Genomic DNA, 19,398 nt, shown 5'->3' with positions numbered 1-19,398 from the left:
CTATGTCTTTCCCCAGGAGCTGTATAGAAGCCTGTGTCCCTCTCTGCTGTCTCACTGGGATTCACTTTTTCTCTCTTTCTACTGGAAGAGCCAAACACTGGGTTTACGTTGCAACATTATCAGTCAGGATAGAGTGGGTTATGCTGCAGAAACAAACTTCCCCCAAAGTTCAGCTTCCTGAACGCTGTAAGAGTCGATTTCTCACTCATGCTCCATCTGCACTGGGGTGTGTTAGCTCATTTCAGTCACTCAGGAAGCCTGACTGATGGAGGCCCATCTTGTCTCCTGACAGTCATCACAGCAGATGAGAGCCAGTGTGGCACATTACTCACTGGCTCTTTAAGGTTTCTTCCTAAAAGAGACGAATGTTGCTTCTGCTTATATTTCCTTCACCATGAAGTTGAATCTTACATTGCCTTTGTGAGGAGGAGAGGTAGAAATATTTGTAACATCCCCGTTGGTTCTCACAGGGCCACCTCTGAGTGGTTAAGCTGAGTTTAATAGTTACATGTAGGAGGGCAGCACAGAGTCATGCACCCAAAAAGCAAGGATGCGGACACACTGGCCAAGAGTCACCACACCATTTTCCCCAGTAGGACACTTCTGTCTCCCGGCTCACTGGTGTTCCTACCAGTGCAGGCTTCCATCATTCTTCTCCTGGTGTGCAGGCTTCCATCATCCTCTCCTGGTGTGCTTTCACTGTTATTTTCTGTGGTTTTCTGTATGTTAGACATTTTTATGTATAGTGCAAATGTTTATTGGGCACCTGCATCCGGAGAAGGCACCTGTTATTTGCCAGGCACTGCACTAGGTTTGGGGATATAAGGATGATAAGACTTTGGCTCTGCCCTTGTGTCATCTCCTGACTTGTTATTGAAGACAGAAAGGAAAAGAGGTGCTTTAAGAGAACAAAGCTGGGCCCAGGGTCAGCACCCTGACCACACCTGGCATGGCCAAATGGGGTAGATTGGGCAGCACCATCACCTGGGTTTCTCCAGGGGAGACCATCTGATGGTAGTTGCAGGGTGGGAGAGTAGTGAGAGGAGCGAGGGAAATGGGAGACAGCCCTTCTGCTCTGTGCAGACATGGTCCTCGTTCTCCATTCATTGTTGTCTCTGGCTAAAAATAGGGCCCATGATACAAAATGTGCCAGTGGGCAGGATTAGAAGTCCTGGTTTAAAGGTTGTTGATGTGTCCTGTTTTTGTAAACAAGAAATATTTATCAGGCACCCATTGCAATAATAAGGCTAGTTCTGCTTATATTGGGGTGATGATAAATAAAAGTTCCCAAGAAAATCACTAGTTCCTCTTACAAATGACGATGCTGAGACAGGTAACCTGTTTGGCTCCTTAAAAGTCCCAAGTGTACTACTTATAATTCAGGGTCTTGAATCCCTGCTCAGGCACTTTCCACTACGCCACCCTGCCTAGACCTTATTTGAAATGTGACATATGGGGTACCCTACCTGCCCGAGGAGCCCACAGTCTAAGGGAAGACTTTCACTCTCGATGCATGCGGGGCAAGGTCATGTTGATTCAACCCTTGATTTTCCCCCAAGCCAATCTTTAAGCTCTTCCTTTCCTCCAACTTCCTATCAGGCTTCCTAATGAACAATGCAAAAGTGACTTTTCAAGGGGTGCAGTCTACACTCAAGGATATTGCAACTGCCAAATGGATAGTGTGCTAACTCACAGCTGCCAGCGAATAGCCAACTCTGTGTGATGTAATTGCCGTGAGATATATAGCAAGATGGAAGAGGGACAAGGAGGCTGGGGTCCTGTCTCTCTCAGCAGGATTCTCTTGTCTGCTGCAACTTGCAGCCAAGGGTGGGATGCTGAGTCTCTGGGGCCAACACAGGGATGTGTTATGGATGCAGGCCAACCTTGTCATTTTATTTGCTAAGGTTTGGAAAGATTTCTGGCTTCTTGCTTGCCTTCTGTTGATTAGATGAGATAATATATGTAGAGCCCTTGGCACATAGCAAGTGGGTAATAAATGATAACTGCTGTAATAGTAATAATTACAGCCATAACGATCTTAACAATTACTGCAATAATAGAGCAATAATTATGTAGCAATGATGGTAATAATAAACATATTAGAGCAGTCAGTGGCATGGGGTGGAGGGCTGCAGTAGGTGTGGTCCGCTCAGTGGGAAAGAGTTTTATTAGTGATGCATGATAATAAAAGGTAGGCTGTGTGAGAACTCTCTGTATGTCCTTCTTAGTTTTACTATAAACCTAAAACTGCTGTAAAAATAAAGTCTATTACCATTTTTAAAAAAAATATAGGAAAGAGAAAAAAGACTTGTGATTAATTGTTGGGGGCGGTATTTTTCAGTTCTCTGAAGACAGCCCACTCCCTTATTTCCTGCACTGAGGTGGACCTGCTTATTACCACCCAACCCTTACTGTGCCACTAACAATAATGGGATTTTTAAATTGCTCCCTTGGCTGTGCACATATTCAAATGAGTAGCAGGCTAATGAGGAAGTAAAGTTAGTATGACGATGATGGATGATGATCAGTTGTTCCAGTGTTTCTCTATTCACAGCCGGGTATTGAATGCTGGTGAAACTGGCCCCCAGGTGCTGCTGGGACTGAAGGCCACAGGTCTTGTGCTCTCTGTGGCTCTCTCCACTGAGTTAAGCAGCCACAGCATCTCGATGAGGCTGCAGCCAAGTGGCTTGGCTGTGAGCAGCTCTTCTGAGGGCACCCACCACACCCCAGCTCCCAAGGACATACATCTTGCCTAACTCATGGTCCAGGGCAAGTCTTGTCTCCAGGTTTCTAAGGGGTTGGCTTCCTTTCCTTTGAGTAATGAAAGGTTCTCTTTCCTTTGAGTAGGAGAATGCCCAGCTAATCAGAGAAGTGGAAGTAGACAAGGTCTCCGCACTCTCCAGGGACCAGGTGGAGGCCATCAAGGAGCTCTGGCAGGACCCGGGAATCCAGGAGTGTTATGACAGGAGGAGGGAATACCAGCTGTCAGACTCTGCTAAGTAGTGAGTACAAAAGCCCAGGCTGTGCTCTCCAAGGTACTCTCGGGCAAGCGTGGCCACACCTCCAGGGAGCTTCTCACCATGACAAGTGAGCTGCTTGCTAAAGTGTAGGCACTTGAAAGCAACACTGCCTTCCTCCTGCTCGTCCGTATCCTCCTCTTAGTTTTTGGTGTGTCTCTTCCTACCTCCTAAAATCTTTAGTTCCCCCTGTGGAGCCCCAGCTAGCTCTCCTTACCAGTACCTACCTTTCTGCATCAAGTTCTAAACTTCTGTCCTTCTTAATGAGTGTGTAGTCAAATGAGGGCTTCCCTTGGTGGGACGGGTGCTCATTTGGGGTGCTGAAATTATCTAATTTAAACAAGGACTACACCTGCTTCTGGCTTCTACTTTCCCCTCTCCATATCCTTCTGCCTTCTTTTTTCCTTATCAGTAGACATCAATTGCCCTAAACTCTAACATCAGAGTTTAGATCATCAGCACAGTGCACCCATCAATGGCTGATCTGGTACTGCCCTCTAGTGGGCCAGGCAGGCTCTACAGACCCAGCCAGGGAGAAAGCTCAGCCAGCCAGCCCTTTGTTTATTAACTCCTTATGGAGGCCTACATTCTGTATTCTGGATCCAGAAGGCTCTAGTTTTAAATCACTAATCCATTAAGGTAAAAAGAAATAGATGTTTCTGTGTGCAAACTATCCCATGGAGATCACTAGATTTGATCTTCTTAAAGAATTTCTCAAGGCAATGCTTCCATCAGTCAGATGACTGGGCAAATAGTTGGCCCGTGGTCTTTCTTGAAGGGGTAAGTATTCCTGTTTGTGCAGCTCAGCTCCTCTCCTCCTGGTCTGTGTCATTTCCATCCTCTGAGGGCCCTGGGATCCTTTCCCCGGTCCGTCCCCTGCCCTTCAGGTGCTGCCATCACCCTCTGAGATGGGTGGGCAATTCACTCATCATCTAGACAAGTTAGCACACAGGAAGGAAACCAGAGTCTTCTCTCTTCAGTTTCACTGGCTCCCCTTTGGCATTTGTCTCCAGCTGAGTGTTTAGCAATGTTAATTCAGGTTAGCACAACCACTCTTGAGTACAGGAACATTTAGGTGCAACAGAGCAGCGAAGCAGAAAAGGAAATAAAAGAAGCGCCCAAAGGGTGTTGGATCAACATAGAAGACAGCTGGAAGGACGGAAGGCAGTGTCCTCAGGAGGAGGGAAGACTGCCTTTGACATCTGGGGATGCAGGGACATCACCAAGGCATCCCAGGCCCTTCCCTAGAACAGCCTGTGTCATTTGCTTCTGTGAAGGCCCTAGGCAGTGGATGGGGCTCATGAGGTAGGTCCACTTAGAAAAGACCTGCTGGACCTGCTATACAATTCAGTGGAGCCCGGAAAACAAGGGCAAGTGCCTTGAGAAGAATGTGGGGAGTGGTTAGGGTGGTGGACAGAGCTGCAACAGAGAAATGGCACTCACAAACCCAGACAGGGCCTTGTCTTTGGACCTGGCAAGACCCAAGGCACTTGGGCATTTCCTTAGTCCAAGTCAATGGTTGTCATCTGCTGTGCTGGTACTGCCTGCTTATTTGGACAGGCATTCATTTCACAAAAATGTGATGAGTGTCAGCTCTGTGCCAGGCAAAGAGATAAGGGCTGCAGGTTCAGCCATGGCCTTCTGCCCTGAAGGAACATAGTCTGGTGGATGAGACAAGTAGAAATCAAAACATTACACACTGAAGTCCATAGCAGTAAGCCCTGGGGCCATGGTTGGGGGTGTGGGTCACAGAAGGCTGCCCGATGGTTGGCTTCCTGGGCTGCAGATGAATAGGGTTGGCCTGTTACTCTTGACTCCTCTTCGTGCCACCTGTTCAGCCCCAGGAGACGTAGGTGAGCTCTGCCTGCACTGGGGAAGGAGATGGGGCCAGCTTCGGTGTGCAGGGGTCTCCAAATCCCCAACACCATCATTGGCCAAAGCTTCAGTCACAGTTAGTTCCTCAAAAGTACCTTTTTGAAAGGCTTTAAAAAAGTGTCTTCTTGTTTTACTACAGAAAAAGTGACTTAAATTTAGGGCTCTAATATATGGCCCCAAATAATCCAAGGCAAGTTTTGGGTCATTTTAGGAGATGTTTAATTTCCCAGTGTAGCAAAAAACTTTTTATTTTGAGAACACTTTCCATTGGCTGGTTTTATGCCTTTATTTTTCTTAAAAACCCTAATGCGTTGAGTAAAAGTGTTCAAGAAAAGCATCTAGTTTCTCTAGTGTTCTTGGATGAGGGCGTGTGGGAGGGGAGAGAGCCTTTGGAGGAAGGACAGATGGAATGTCAGAGAGCCAATTCCAACTTCTTCCTCCTGTGGCTCTGCCGGCTCCCTCACCAGCCAGAGTGATGGAGCTAAGAACCAGGAGGAAAACATCCCAGGAGGCTCATGAAGGCTTCTGATCCATATTCTCTCCACAACAGCTGTAGGAGGGCTGGAGCACTGGCTCTCACAACAGTCATTGATGGAATCTGAATGGGGGTTGCTGGGAGCTGGGGTGACTTCCCTGGAGGGGGATGGGCATTCCCCCTTCTCAGCATCTTGTTCTCTAATATCAGTTACCTGACTGACATTGACCGGATTGCCATGCCATCGTTTGTGCCAACACAGCAAGATGTGCTTCGTGTCCGTGTGCCCACAACTGGCATCATTGAATATCCATTTGACTTGGAAAACATAATCTTTCGGTAAGACTATCTCCCCAACACAGGCCATTAAGAATTTGTCCAGGCTCCGAAGTCCCCAGATGGATTCTTAAGTCCATTATTGCTAAAAAGGCTTATATCTCCTTTTAGGGCAACAGTGGCCTCTCCACGACAGGATATTTAGAATTGTGGTTGTTGCAAGTACTGCAGTGGAGACAAGCACACCTTTCTATTCCCCTTAGAGAAGAGTCTCCTTACTGATGTCTGGAATGATTATGTATAAAACATACACAGAGATGTGTATTTCTGTAACCCACAGACTGAAGATACTGGTGTCTTTTCCCTAAATTTGAGTGTTTCTCTCCCCTTCTATTTGTATTTCCTTCTCCAACATTTATCACTGCAAATTTCAAAGCACTTTGGTATCCATTAGTTCCCTTGTTCCTCCTAGTAATTGTTACACATGCTTGTTTAGGTCCAGGCTGTACCCCATTGCATCTCAGTGCTTCTGGAGCACTGTCACATTGAGGGAGCCTCTGGTTCGGCCCCACAATATTCTGCATCTCTGTGAGCACATGCCCCATGCCTGAGTGCCCATGAATTTATCCAGACCTTTTCAGAATCACCTGCTGCTTGCACTTCCAAAACCTGAATCTGGTCCACACAAATGTTCTCTTTGGCTCACTTGGTGTTTAAAACACTCATGAGCCAACATTTAAAAACCACGCTATTTTGCTTAAAACAATTTCTATCTCTTGGTACGTTGGAGGATCTGGACAAACAGCGAGCCTGGGTTTATGCCCTGCTGCAGTTGCTGCAGTGGTGTAGCAGCCAGCCCTTTGGACAGGGCCCCAGCACTCTCAAAGTGCAGGCTTTTCTACTCTAGAGGGGCCCACTGGATTCATTTCTGAAACTGCCTGACCCCTGGCACATTCCAGCTTGTGACTGACTCATCCTTGGGCTCTGACCCCCTGAACTTAGACACAGATAAGGGCTCTGGATTTCCATATTGGACAGAAGGCAGGTCTTTCTAGGGAATGGGGTTGGGGGGTGGGGTATCCAGCTAATGCAGAAAGGCTCTGTAGATGAATTAGAAGAGCCATGGGAACAAGGAGGGGTGAGGTCCTAAAGGAAGCTGAATGGCCCAGGAAGCCTGCCTGCCTTTCTGCCCTCTTGTGTCTGGTGTCCTGGCTCTTAGCAGTGGTTAGAGCAACACCTAAATGGATGCTTGAGCTTTCTGCCTGAACTGTTGCATCAGCTTCCTAAGTAGTGTCTCCAAGTGGGCTCCACCTGAGTGACCTCTGCATCCCTCTTTGGTAACTTCACTTACATCCTGTGTCTCCTTTGCTAGGAAACATCCAGTGGTTCCTCATCGCCTAAAGCAGTGGTGCTCAAACATTTTAACCTCAGGGTCCCTTTTTACTCTTTAAAATTATTGAGGACCCTAAAGAACTCTGATTTCCATGTCGTTTTCCCTCAAAGAGTCATATTTCTATTGAACAGGATGGTGGATGTTGGTGGCCAGCGATCTGAAAGACGGAAATGGATTCATTGCTTTGAGAGTGTCACTTCCATAATTTTTTTGGTTGCTCTGAGTGAATATGACCAGGTCCTGGCTGAGTGTGATAATGAGGTATGCTGGGTGGGGAGTTTGGTTAGATGTGGAAGGCAACAACCTATTTCTGCAGTTTGCAAAAAGCCAGCCAGCTTTGGCATTAGATTCTATCTTTTAGGTTAAATCACCTTGCTTGTTGAAGTGCAATCTGGTGCCTGGTAAAAATGCATACCCTCTGAATCAACCTAGAGTGAATAAATTACGATCTGTAGCAAGATCCCAGGTAATCTGAGAATCATTGAACTAGAATCCTGGTTCACAAACTTAGATATATACTAAAATTCCCTGGGGATCTTAAAGAAAAACCTGACAGCTGGGTCCAACTTCAGAGATTCCAATGCAATCAGTGGTGGGTATCGCCTGGGCCTGAGGCTCTAATCTGTGCTATGAAGGGAGGGTGGAGCCACTCAAAAGCATGGTCCTCGGTCTTGGCTGCATATTGGAATTCCCTGGGGAATTTTTTTTTTTTTTTTTTTTTTAAGAAAAACATCTTCTAGATCCTACAATACAGATTTGTATTTCCTGGTTTTGAGTTGCGAGTATCTATAATATACAGCTAAAGCTGAACACATTGGTTCTGAAAGATTTTATCTGAGAACAGGCTTCCTGACCACCATGGCCCATGGCACTCACTCCCAAATTTGATCCCTAGCTGAGGTGACATGGGGAGGGGAGCCACATGCCTGGGGCTGTCTCAGGGCTGCCTGGGATAGCATCTACTCTTTGCTCCCCCTAGAAGGGACTTGCTCCAGGCAGCTGGGGCTGATCCACCTCAGCGGGCATTTAGTGTCCTCTGCAGAGCTGTCAGAGCGCTAACTGGGTGAGCTCCACTAGCTGGATCTGCCTGGAATGCAGAGAGAACCATCACAGTCTCTTTGGGAGGGTGGGGATGTTTTCTGTGCCATAACCATTGTTTCCTATCAACCCTTCCCCGACCCTCTTTGCACAAGACTTTGTGACCTTTTAGAACTATCTCTTGCTGGTAGGGCATGAGAGTAAATCAATAAAAAAATTCTGTCCACGATTAGGCAATAACTATGAACAAATTTTACCTTGTATTTCTCAAGAGCCGACCTCTCTGAGGAGCACGATTACATTAGCTAATTAGGGAAGGATTAACCCATTTACTAGTGTCATTGTGCAAAGAATAGAAATCTTGGCTGCTGCCCAGCTCTTCCAGTGGATACATTTTTTTAAAAAAGCAAAGGCACTGAGTTATCAGTATGAAAAATTAGCCTCAGGAATTACTTAGGACATTTCTCAGGAAACTCAAAAGATTAGTCAGGTGTGCCTTAGCCTAATGTGCTTAGAAATTAAACAGTTTATCCTCTCTGAAAAAATCCAAGGTATTTTGGGAAAAATTAAGTGGTTGCCACTCCAGACTTTTCCATCCTGGTTGTAGATACACTGCATCCACTGTACTATATAGGAATCATTTTTTTCATATGTTGTGTTTTCTTGGAGATTATTATTGATAAGATTGTAGTAAATTTTAAAGCAGCTTTAACAATAAGTGAGGGGTTACCTTACTGGTAATAAATTCCAGAACTGATTCCCCAAAATGTACTGGGTGGGACAGTGGGCCCAGGTGTTGGGAGTTGTAGGAACAGACATTTAGAGCATGTCCCCCTGGAGCAGGTGCACTGGGTTCTCACATTTCTCAGTCCAAAGGGAGGAAGGGAAGGGTTTCTTTTCTCTCAGAAATACTTGAGAGAGCAGAATCCTAGCAAGAATGATTATTGTCACCAGATAAGATTTGTATGTGCCCTGTCTGCTCTCCATAAATCAGGATCATTTAATAATTTCTTGCCAGTGTCTAACATCTAGAAATTATTACTATCCTACATAGCTTCCACTAGACTGTACTATTATAGTCTTGGAAAAGTATTTAAATTTTGTGAGCAACAGATAGTAGGCTCATCCATAAAACGGGGGCCCGTTCCCCTTGGAGAGCTGTCACATGTGTGTAAAGTGTGGCACGGGGCAGGTGCTGGGTGGCACTAGTCCCCTCTCTGCTTGTGCCCAGCGTTCCTGAGGGCAGTGGTCCTGCAAGAAGAGCCTGCCTTCCTCTCATTGTTATGGGACTCCCGATACCCAGCCTGGAAGCCTATCCTCAATTAAAATGGGCATCTCAGGTCTGCAGCTCTGACCTGCCTCCACTTCATAATCACAATTTATTCACAGAAAACTGTTTTCTGAGTTGCACAAAAGCCTTTCTTATATCCTTATGTGTTATTGGGGCCACAGAAGAGTTTGGGTGACAGAAGAGAGGAGATCTAGAAGGGGATGATTAATGAGAGGGTGGTCGGGGGAGGGAAATAGGAGGCCAGGTGCCCTGAGGGGCCCCACATGCTCACCAGCCTCAGCAAGGACAGTGACCGGGGGACTTCAGCTGGGCAGGGGGATGATGGATGGAACCAGTGATCTGGCATATTGTTCCCAAAGCACTGCTCTTCTTTCCAGTTTATCCTAAGTCTTGTCTTTCACCTAGAACCGCATGGAAGAGAGCAAAGCCTTATTTAAAACCATCATCACATACCCCTGGTTTCTGAACTCATCGGTGATTTTGTTCTTAAATAAGAAGGATCTTTTGGAAGAGAAAATCATGTACTCCCATCTAATTAGCTATTTTCCAGAGTACACTGGTAAGTGTCCATCTTGTTGACCTCTTGGGCATTAGTTCACAGTTCTCAGCACGGCTCCCAGGGGCTTCCCTGGCCTGCCTCTAATGGACTTTCTCACCATTCCCCAGCTCTGATTCTGTTTGGATCACTGTGTGTTTTCACCTCACCACCTCCACACATGCCTCTCCCAGTCCCTGGAACACACTTGCCAGTGCCTCTGCCACATCCAATTTGTTCTCAGATGCCCAGCTCAGGCCCTTCCTCCTTTGGGAGGTGTTTCTGACTCATCCCAGCCCCTCCCCAGGCGGTGCACCTCCCTTGTGCTCCATGGGCTTGCCTTTCTCTCTCTTGGCCTCAGTCAGATCCTGAGGGCAGGGACTATGCCCAACTTCTGTTTGCATTTCTAGTGCCAGTCAGAGCACATGGCACTTCTTACGTGTAGGTTAAAGTGTGGCAGCCCCTTTGCCAGACACAGGGTAGACGCTGAAGTTCTTTATCTGTATGACCTATATATTACCAGGCAGCAGAACTGATGCCCTATTGCTAATGATTCTGGTGCAGGAGGTCTCAAATATTACTAAGCTTGACCTTGATATCTAGAGGAGTAGTGTTTAATCACTCTCCTTTTTCCTTTTATTAACCACATTGGCCATGTAGTATGCAGCCCTCAAACTTTAGAATCAGACTTAGGTGCCTCGTAATGTTAGCCCCCATCTTTCTCTTCCCTCTCATAGTTCACATAATAAGAATTACCTCTCTTCAAGAGTGGTCCGAATCATGGAGTTCCTGGTGGCCTAGTGGTTAAGGATCTGGCATTGTCAGTGCAGAGGCTCGAGTCACTGCTGTGATGCAGGTTGGATCCCTGGCCTGGGAATTTTTACATCCCTCGGGCTCGGCCAAGAAACAAAAAAAGTGATCCAAATCAGAAATTTAAATTAGATCTCTATTTTTCAACAGAACTCCTTAAGGTATGATTTTTAGATACCAGGGGACTAAAATAATCTTTTACAGCTTCATAATAAGGTATATAATAATAATGCCCCAGGTAAATGAAGTCTCTAGAAATAAGAACAGAGGGGTACACTGAAAATGATTTTGGGGAGGACCTGGTGGTGAGTTGGTATCTTCCTTCTTTCTTCCTCTACCTGCCCTCGTGACTAGGACCAAAGCAAGATGTCAAAGCTGCCAGAGATTTTATCCTGAAGCTTTATCAAGATCAGAATCCTGACAAAGAGAAAGTCATCTATTCCCACTTCACATGTGCTACAGACACAGAGAATATCCGCTTCGTGTTTGCTGCTGTGAAAGACACAATTCTACAACTAAACCTGAGGGAATTCAACCTGGTTTAGAAGCTGCTGCTCACTCCTCAGCCATGCCAGAAGACCCAGTTTGCAAGCTCCCGATGTTTTATCTGAAAGTGCTTCTGACATCACCTGGCTCAGCTCACTGGGCTGTACCAAGTCCATCATGATGCCACAGGGACAGGGACAGGGATGGGTGATGAAGCTTGTGAGATGTGTGGATTTAGCAAAACTTTTTTCTAAGTCTTTATTTTCAAATTGTTTTTGTATTTCTTTTCTTGACTTGAGGCTGTAAGATTTTGTCTAATTTTTGAATTTGATTATTTTACACAATTTCAAAAAGCCACTGTGATTTAGTTGTTTTTTTTTTAATTAGTGTGTAATAATAGCCATTTGAAAAATCACCTAACAGAGTAGCCTGTCAATTTATAGATCATGCTTTGAGACCTCAAGGGTTAGTTTGAGTGCCTTTTTTTTTTTTTTAACTAAATCTTATTATTGAGTACTGAAGTATGCCTTTACTATGCCACCAAAGATTTTTTTTAAGATAGTTTGTGTTAAATTTCTAAGTCAAATTAATAACTGTATCAGTACCTCTAATTTAGTTTTGCCACAATTTGGTCACTATAAAACCAAAGTTGAATAAGATAAATGGGCTATACACAGCATATATCTTGTATTGATGAAAAATGTGCCTGTATTTATATACATTCCACTGTAAATGACCTAGTCTTCTAAACTTATGAAATGGCTATAAGCCTGCAGTGTTTAACATATGTAATGTAACCCCTGCCAGAGCTCTGATGGCCACCACAGATTTGCTGTTTGAACCATGTATGCTGTGCCTTTCTGAGGCTAAGAATATACCATTCTGCATTAGCACTGGATTATGGTGTGTTTCTTTGAGATCATGGTTGATTGAGAGTTCTGCTCTTCAACAAGAGAAAAAGCTATGATTTTAATAGGTAATAACTCACAAACTTCCTAAATGTCCTTTTAGGGTAGGAGAAATAATTTTCCCTCCACTCTTCTAAATTCTTACCAGAGACCTCATTCCTGTAATAAGACAGATTAACAGGTGAAAAATAACAGAAGTCTAACACCATGTATACCTCGTATATCCTGTATGTATGTGGAAAGATGATACCCTGGAAAACTGAGTTTGACTCCCCTGAAATGGCCCAAGCCATCACCTTCAATACCTTCTTCAGCTAAAGACATAAGAAAGGTGGAGGAGGAGGGTAGCTACAGTAAAAAAGCAGTAAGGTTGTTTTGTAGAATTAAGTTGGGCACTGTCTCCATCTGATGCGTTTCTTGTCATTTAGTGATCCTTCTCCCAGGTTCAGAGAGACACCCTTACAGTGGAGACCTCCCTCATAAATGTAAATATCACTTACAAAAGGATCATTGCTACTAGGTTTTCAGAGTTTTTCCTGTGTCTGCTGTTTCTTAAAAATAAACTCAAAGAAATCCTTATTACAAAGAGACATATTCTGGTATGGCAAAACCCTGCTCGCTTTCAGTCCTGTCTTTAAAAGTTCAAAGAAGTCTCACAGGTCAGAAGCTCTATTATGTCATTGAACAATCTCTTAGTCTTGAGAATAGATCAGTTCAGTTAGACAGTTGTTTCATTTCAGTAGCCGGTGCTGCAGGTGGGCCCCCCAAGTTAGCTTTATATGGTAAGAGCAATTAAGTATTTGATAAAATAAGAGGCATGTCCATGGAGACAAAAGAAAAACAAAAGTTAGTGGTTGGGGCAAATTATAAATTCAGCCTGAGTCCTGAAGTTCTAGATGTTGGGTTGAAGCATCTTTTGCAGGTTGAATGTTTCTGATGTCATGGAGTTTCGGATAAACTTCCTGAGTGGTCCACACAGCACAAAGATTATCTAAACATGAGCTACTGGGGCTATTTCTCTTAAGTTTATACCATTCTATTCACATTCCATTTGCAGGGCTTTGGGAAATACTTTTGCAAAAGCAAAACAATAACTTTCAGGAGGTCCGTGGTGGTCTAGCTTTTAAGGATCTAGCATTGTTGCTGCTGTGGCATGAGTTTGATCCCTGGCCTAGGAACTTCCACATGATGTGGGCATGGCCAAAAACAAAAACAGTATCATAAATGACAAAAGACTTAAAAATTGCCATGGTTAAAGATTTGATGAGATTTCATTATAATGAAACTGACAAGGAAATGTAGTTATTTCTGTGACATATTTAAGATAATAACTAGAATTACAAGTCATAGTATATATAGCAGGACATATTAGACTTCTAGGAATTTCATACTATTCTTAGTGATACAAGGTCAAAAGAGTAGAAGAAAACTGAAAACATTAGTTTGAAGAGTTGTGCCAGATTTGACAAAAGCAGAATTCAGAATCCAGTCGAGTTTACAGGTAAATAATGAAACCTCAGGCAATTAACAGGACTAAAATCTGAGCTCTACCAGGGTATATTATAGTTTTTACTGAAGAATTTTTTCTCTCTACAGTCATACCCATTTTAAACAAAGGAGACGTTATCCATTCCAACTAAGATGGAAATAAAAAGATTCCTATGTTCTGGAGTTTTAGGGTTTAGTGCAATTTGCCTTTGCAAAGTCTGCCTACAAAGCATTCAACAAAGGCCTTCGAACATTTTCCTTGACTGTACAACTGAACTTTTGCTTCTCAGCCCCTCCTAATCATTTGCAGGAGAGCCTGGGAGAAATTCTGATCATCTGTTTCCTGAGGGCAGGACAGGGGTGTCTTCTATGGGGCTATAGGGCTTACCTGATAACTGCAGTATAATTATGGGTGGGAAGAACATCCAGTTAAGGTCCTTGTGAGTGAGGTTGTGATTGGCCACTGATCTTTCTAACTCTTCTCTACATCTGGTAGGATCTTCTCAAAGTGTAGGCAAAAGTGGTTTGGAATTTATCTTGTTAAAAAGTGCCTAAGGCTAGACACCTTATTCCTTGTGTCCTCTTTTCAATTTGTTGTTTCCATAGGTACTAACAAAACAGTTTTTTAGAATGAGAGCTGATTTTTTTTTTCTTTTTTCTTTTTGTTCTCTTAAGGGTCGCACCCTTGGCATATGGAAGTTCGTTCCCAGGCTAGGTGTAGAATCAGAGATGCAGCTGCCGACTTACACCACAGGCACAGCAACACCAGATCTAAACTTCGTCTGTGACCTGCACCACAGCTCATGGCAACACTGGATCCTTAACCGACTGAGCAAGGCCAGGGATCAAACCTGCATACTCATGGATCCTACCACTGAGCCACAATGGGAACTCCCTGTTTTTTTTTTTTTTTTCCTTCAAATATAGAGGTTTTTCCAACAAAAAAGATCCGTCATCTGGCTACTGATGAGTAGGATCTTCAATGGTATATTAATCCCAACAGCAACTCAAACCAATAAACCTTCTTATAGCTTAACCATGGATACAAGAGGTATCCTCTAAGAGGCTGCAAAGGATGCAGCCCTCACAAGATTAAGAAAGTTCACTCCCAGGAGTTCCCATTGTGGCTCAGTGGAAATGAATCTGACTAGCACCATGAGGACACAGGTTCCATCCCTGGCTTCGCTTACTGGGCTAAGGATCCAGCATTGCCGTGAGCTGCAGTGTACGTCACAGGCGTGGGGCTCAGATCTGGTGTGGCTGTGGCTACAGCTCCGATTTGACCCCTAGCCTGGGAACCTCCATATGCCACAGGTGTGGCCCTAAAAAGCAAAAAGCTCACTCCCAGAGTTAGACTAAGAAAGCAAAGACCTATTTTTTTGTCGCAGGTGGTAAGAATGGTGTACTGAACCATGTCTCAGGTTTTTTATGAGGAAGAGACACCTCCAGCCACAAACCTCTAATCTATAACACCCAGCAGGCACAACTGAAATGGGACTTTCCCAGCATTAACAAGACAACAAAGGTTGAGATGCCAAAGGCCCCTTTTGGAGTAGGTCCCCTTAAGACAAACACCCCTGAATGCCAGCATGGTGGGACAAAGAATGTTACTTGTCACCATGTGTTCTGAATTCCCATCCTGCAGAGCTGGCTGCCAGACCAAAGCCAATACTTGCATCTTCTGGCTGGGGATGACTAGAGACTATTGTTACTAGTCCAAAAGCCAAGCTCTCAAGACAAAGAACAAGATGAAAGGAAAGCCTTATCAGGCTTATGGTTCTTTTCCTATGACAAATAACACAAAAGACAGGGACAACATAAGACAATGACCATCTCCAGAAGGGAAATGGGTCAATAGAAAACAAGAAAACTTATAACAATCATCTTTACCAGTTTTTATACCGAAGGAACTAATTCACACAAATAATTTCTTGTTTATCTAAATTTAGAAAGGAAGGAATAAGGTGAAATTTCTCCTTCCTCTCTCAACTGGTCCCCACAGACAGAGATCTGAGAAGGCTGACTTTGGGTAAGAATTCTTACCCGTTGCTGCTTTTTGCGTTTTCCAGGTTCCTATCTTCAGCCTCCATAGCAAGTATGGTGTCTAAGTAGGTTCCATCATGGGTTGCCAAACTGTCAGGGATGAAAAAAATTTTTCCCTCCACAATTTTAGGTTCTTGGTTGAGACCCCACCCCTGTAATAAAAGACAAATTAACGAGAGAAAAACAAATAGGAGTTTAATAACATGTATACATCCTATACACAAGAGGCACCCTGGAATACTGAGCAACTCCCCCAAATGGCCGAAGTCATCACCTTAAATACCTTCTAGAGCTAATGACACAAAACCTTTGGGAGTGGAGAAAGCCAGTTATGGGAAGTTACCAGGAAAAGTACAGTAAACAAGGAAAGGTTGCAATGCAGATTTAAGTTGGGTATCTTCTCCATTGCTAAGAGTTTCTTTTTTTTTTTTTTTTTTTTTGTCTTTTTGCTATTTCTTTGGGCCACTCCCATGGCATATGGAGGTTCCCAGGCTAGGGGTCAAATCGGAGCTGTAGCCGCCAGCCTACGCCAGAGCCACAGCAACGCAGGATCCGAGCCGCGTCTGCAACCTACACCACAGCTCACGGCAACGCCGGATCGTTAACCCACTGAGCAAGGGCAGGGACCAAACCCTCAACCTCATGGTTCCTAGTCGGATTCATTAACCACTGCGCCACGACGGGAACTCCCTGCTAAGAGTTTCTTGTGATTTGAAGTCAACCTCTTCCTGGTACAGATTAGATGATATTCTTTTAAATAAAAATTTCTCTTATGAATGTAAACTTTCCCTACAAATGAATAACTTCTACTAGATTTTTAGAACTTTTCCTGGGTCTGTTTCTTAAAAATAATCTGCTTAAAATAATCCTCATGTCAAAGAGGCATATTTTAGGGTGGCATATTCTGCTTCCTTTCATCCTCTTTTTTATTTTTTTAAATGGCCACACCTGAGGGATATGGAAGTTTCTAGGCCAGGGACTGAACCTGAGCCACAGTTGCAGATGCCGTAAATTTTAATTCACTGTGTCGGGCAGGGGATCGAACCCATGCTGCTACAGAGACAATGCCGGATCCTTAACCTGCTGTGCCATAGCAGGAACTCCTTCATTCTCTTTTTTGAAGCAAGTCTATTGATCATCACACTGAGGTTCCTTTAGTAGATGGCTCAGTAAAGTAGAAGCAGAATCATCAGAGAAGCATAGAGTGCTTCAAACTAAAGGCCCGAGATGGTTTTGTGTCTTTTTATTTGAAGGTATGTACACACATACGAATACACATACATACACAAGCACATCTCTTAGAGATTTAAGGTGTGATATGTTTTATTGCCAGTTTACAAAACATTCCGGCGTAGTTACATACATTATGGTGCAATCAGCATTCCAGTAACTTTATCAGCCCCTTAGGATAGTCAGGTTCTCCTTCTGTTGGAACACTTCCAATTATGAAGCTATTAAATTAGAAAAGAACATTTACACTGGAAAAGACAGAAATGATGCTTATAATATGCTAGTGATTCTATAGTAGAAACATTAAGGTTTAAAAACTAAACTTAAGAAATGAATGCAAAGCAACAGTTTTTATAGAACTTGACACGAATGTTAAAATTTCATCTGAAAGATTCATGGCCCAAGAATAGCCAAGACAATCCTGAACAAGAGAATGGATATCTAGAAATATAACGAAAAGCAAAACAACCAGGGGTCATGGTGGGAGCCATGCTCTAAAGGTCACAAACCACTTCTGATTCCCCAATTAATATATGAAAAGGGATGAAGAGAATCAGTCACCAGCAGAATTAAACAATGAGGAATTTTGTTTTTTATTTTAAGTACTTTCTAGCATTGAGTTATAATTTTTATCTTTGGCTAACAAGGTGTATAAGAAAATGGCTTTCAGTCACTTCTAATTGCAGAGGGCTGTTGAAGAAATCATTAACAAACGGTACAACTATATTTTCTTAAGTCATGGAAAGGTTCAACTCTCCATATTAGAGGTGAATTGACTTATCTCTGACAATATTAATTCTGCAAGCAGAAAATTCTCTCCTAGCCCTTCTTTCAAAACATACTCATTACTAACTTCAGAAAGGAGCCATTTAAAGTTTTCTAAGGTTGAGAGGCACAGCCTTGGTGCTTAAGAATTCAGTAGTATCATTCAAGCTCTTAGTCAGTGATGATCATACTGGGTTGGAATGCTGAAAGCTCTGACTGCAAAATCAGGACTTTGGGCAATCTATTAGTTATGCACATTTATTTAGAACCCAGAGAGGGCAAAGTTTAGATAGGAGAGGAAAAGTCTTATTGATAAAATTTCTAGTTCTACCCAGTAACTAAAAAGAGGCAGACTGAAGATAAGAAATCTTTGACTCGACTTATTTGAAAGAGGCACACATAGTTAAGCTGGGCAGTCATGTGACCAAGCAATCCAGTTCTACCAATTGCAAGAAATTACTATTTTTAGAAAAAAGTCAATGGCGAGCATGGCCAACCAGTTTTTAGGGGAAAATTGAAGGTCAATCTCAAGAGGAAGAACCTCACTGTAAATGTTTGTCTTTATAAATTAATTATCTTATTGGAATACAAAACCAAGGCAGAGACCCTGTAACAGGCAACTGGGTCGGGAACCCACATAAGTATAAAGAACACAAATGAGAAGGAAATATTGTGGTGCTGCAGAAATGGACATTTAAAAAACTATCATCATGAACGACCATATTTTCACTAAAGAATAAGTATTCCAAAGAAGCATAGACTATTTGGTCAATACAAAAATAAGTAAGGAAATATTATTAAAGCACATACTCTCTGAAAATACATACATTCACAAAGAGAGGTAATTATTTTTAAAGTCTACAACAGTCTGACCTTGCAACAAGTTTCAGACACAATTTCTAACAGTCTGTGAATGTGGGTATAAAATTATTGACATTGAGAACTTTTCTGTATATTCTACATTTTTACTTGAATGCTTTTCAGCTTCCAAACTGGGAACTGTTGGGTAGCCAATGGAACTTTGGTGATGTGATGGCATCAGAAATGTTGAGGTTTTCCAACATTATCTGTTTTAAGTACGCTTCTGATTATTAGACTTTTTATTATACTATTCTGACAGGGTTTCTTATGACAATGACTTCATTAGAAGGAACCCACTATTATGATATCAGAGCAATATAAATGAATGTGAATGGTGCTCAGTGACAGACGAATTTTCAGGCTGTCAGATATCTATCAAAGCAGGTGCTAAACTATAATACAAATGACTTTGTGTTTGTACAAAGTAATAAAACCTTCAAAAATACTCATATCAACCTATAAAATTTGAAGTTTCATATCTTACATGGCTTGCTTGGTAACCAAAATTATCAATTTTTTGGAAAATTCCATAATGCTTTTTAAAAAGAACTAATTGTAACTCTAAAGTAAAACTTTAAAATATGACATAGGGAGTTCTTGTCATGGCTCAGTGGTTAATGAACCCGAATAAGATCCATGAGGATGAGGGTTCGGTCCCTGGCGTTGCTCAGTGGGTTAAGGATCTGGCATTGCCATGAGTTGTGGTATAGGTCACAGATGTGCCTTGGATCTGGCATTGCTGTGACTGTTGTGTAGGCCAGCAGCTACAGTTCTGATTCAACCCCTAGCCTGGGAACCTCCATATGCCATGGGTGCAGCCCTAAAAAGACAAAAATAAAATAAAACTTAAAAATGACATGGAATGATTTATTTTATGAAGAAGAAATGAAGTAAAAAGGGTTTCAAT

General features: G+C 43.1%; 1 protein-coding gene and 1 long non-coding RNA gene across 3 annotated transcripts in view; one reads left to right on the top strand and one right to left on the bottom strand.

Annotated features, from left to right (window-relative positions):
* GNA14 (G protein subunit alpha 14) overlaps positions 1 to 12,087 on the top strand; it is a 203,177-nt gene extending 191,090 nt beyond the window's left edge. The window contains exons 4-8 of one of the 2 annotated variants that reach the window (XM_005654507.3): positions 2,848 to 3,002; positions 5,578 to 5,706; positions 7,168 to 7,297; positions 9,771 to 9,924; positions 11,065 to 12,087. In XM_005654507.3, the coding sequence (XP_005654564.1) occupies positions 2,848 to 3,002; positions 5,578 to 5,706; positions 7,168 to 7,297; positions 9,771 to 9,924; positions 11,065 to 11,255 (759 nt within the window). In that variant the 3' untranslated portion in view covers positions 11,256 to 12,087. 2 annotated transcript variants of the gene reach the window in all.
* Positions 7,737 to 13,133, bottom strand: LOC106506974. The gene is made up of 2 exons (XR_001302641.2): positions 10,657 to 13,133; positions 7,737 to 9,766 (listed from the first exon to the last, which is right to left on the bottom strand). It is a non-coding gene; the product is annotated as an uncharacterized LOC106506974 (long non-coding RNA).

The sequence above is a fragment of the Sus scrofa genome, chromosome 1 (assembly GCF_000003025.6).
Source record: "Sus scrofa isolate TJ Tabasco breed Duroc chromosome 1, Sscrofa11.1, whole genome shotgun sequence".
Classification (NCBI taxonomy): Eukaryota; Metazoa; Chordata; class Mammalia; order Artiodactyla; family Suidae; genus Sus; species Sus scrofa.
This window is presented reverse-complemented; position numbering and strand designations above follow the sequence as displayed.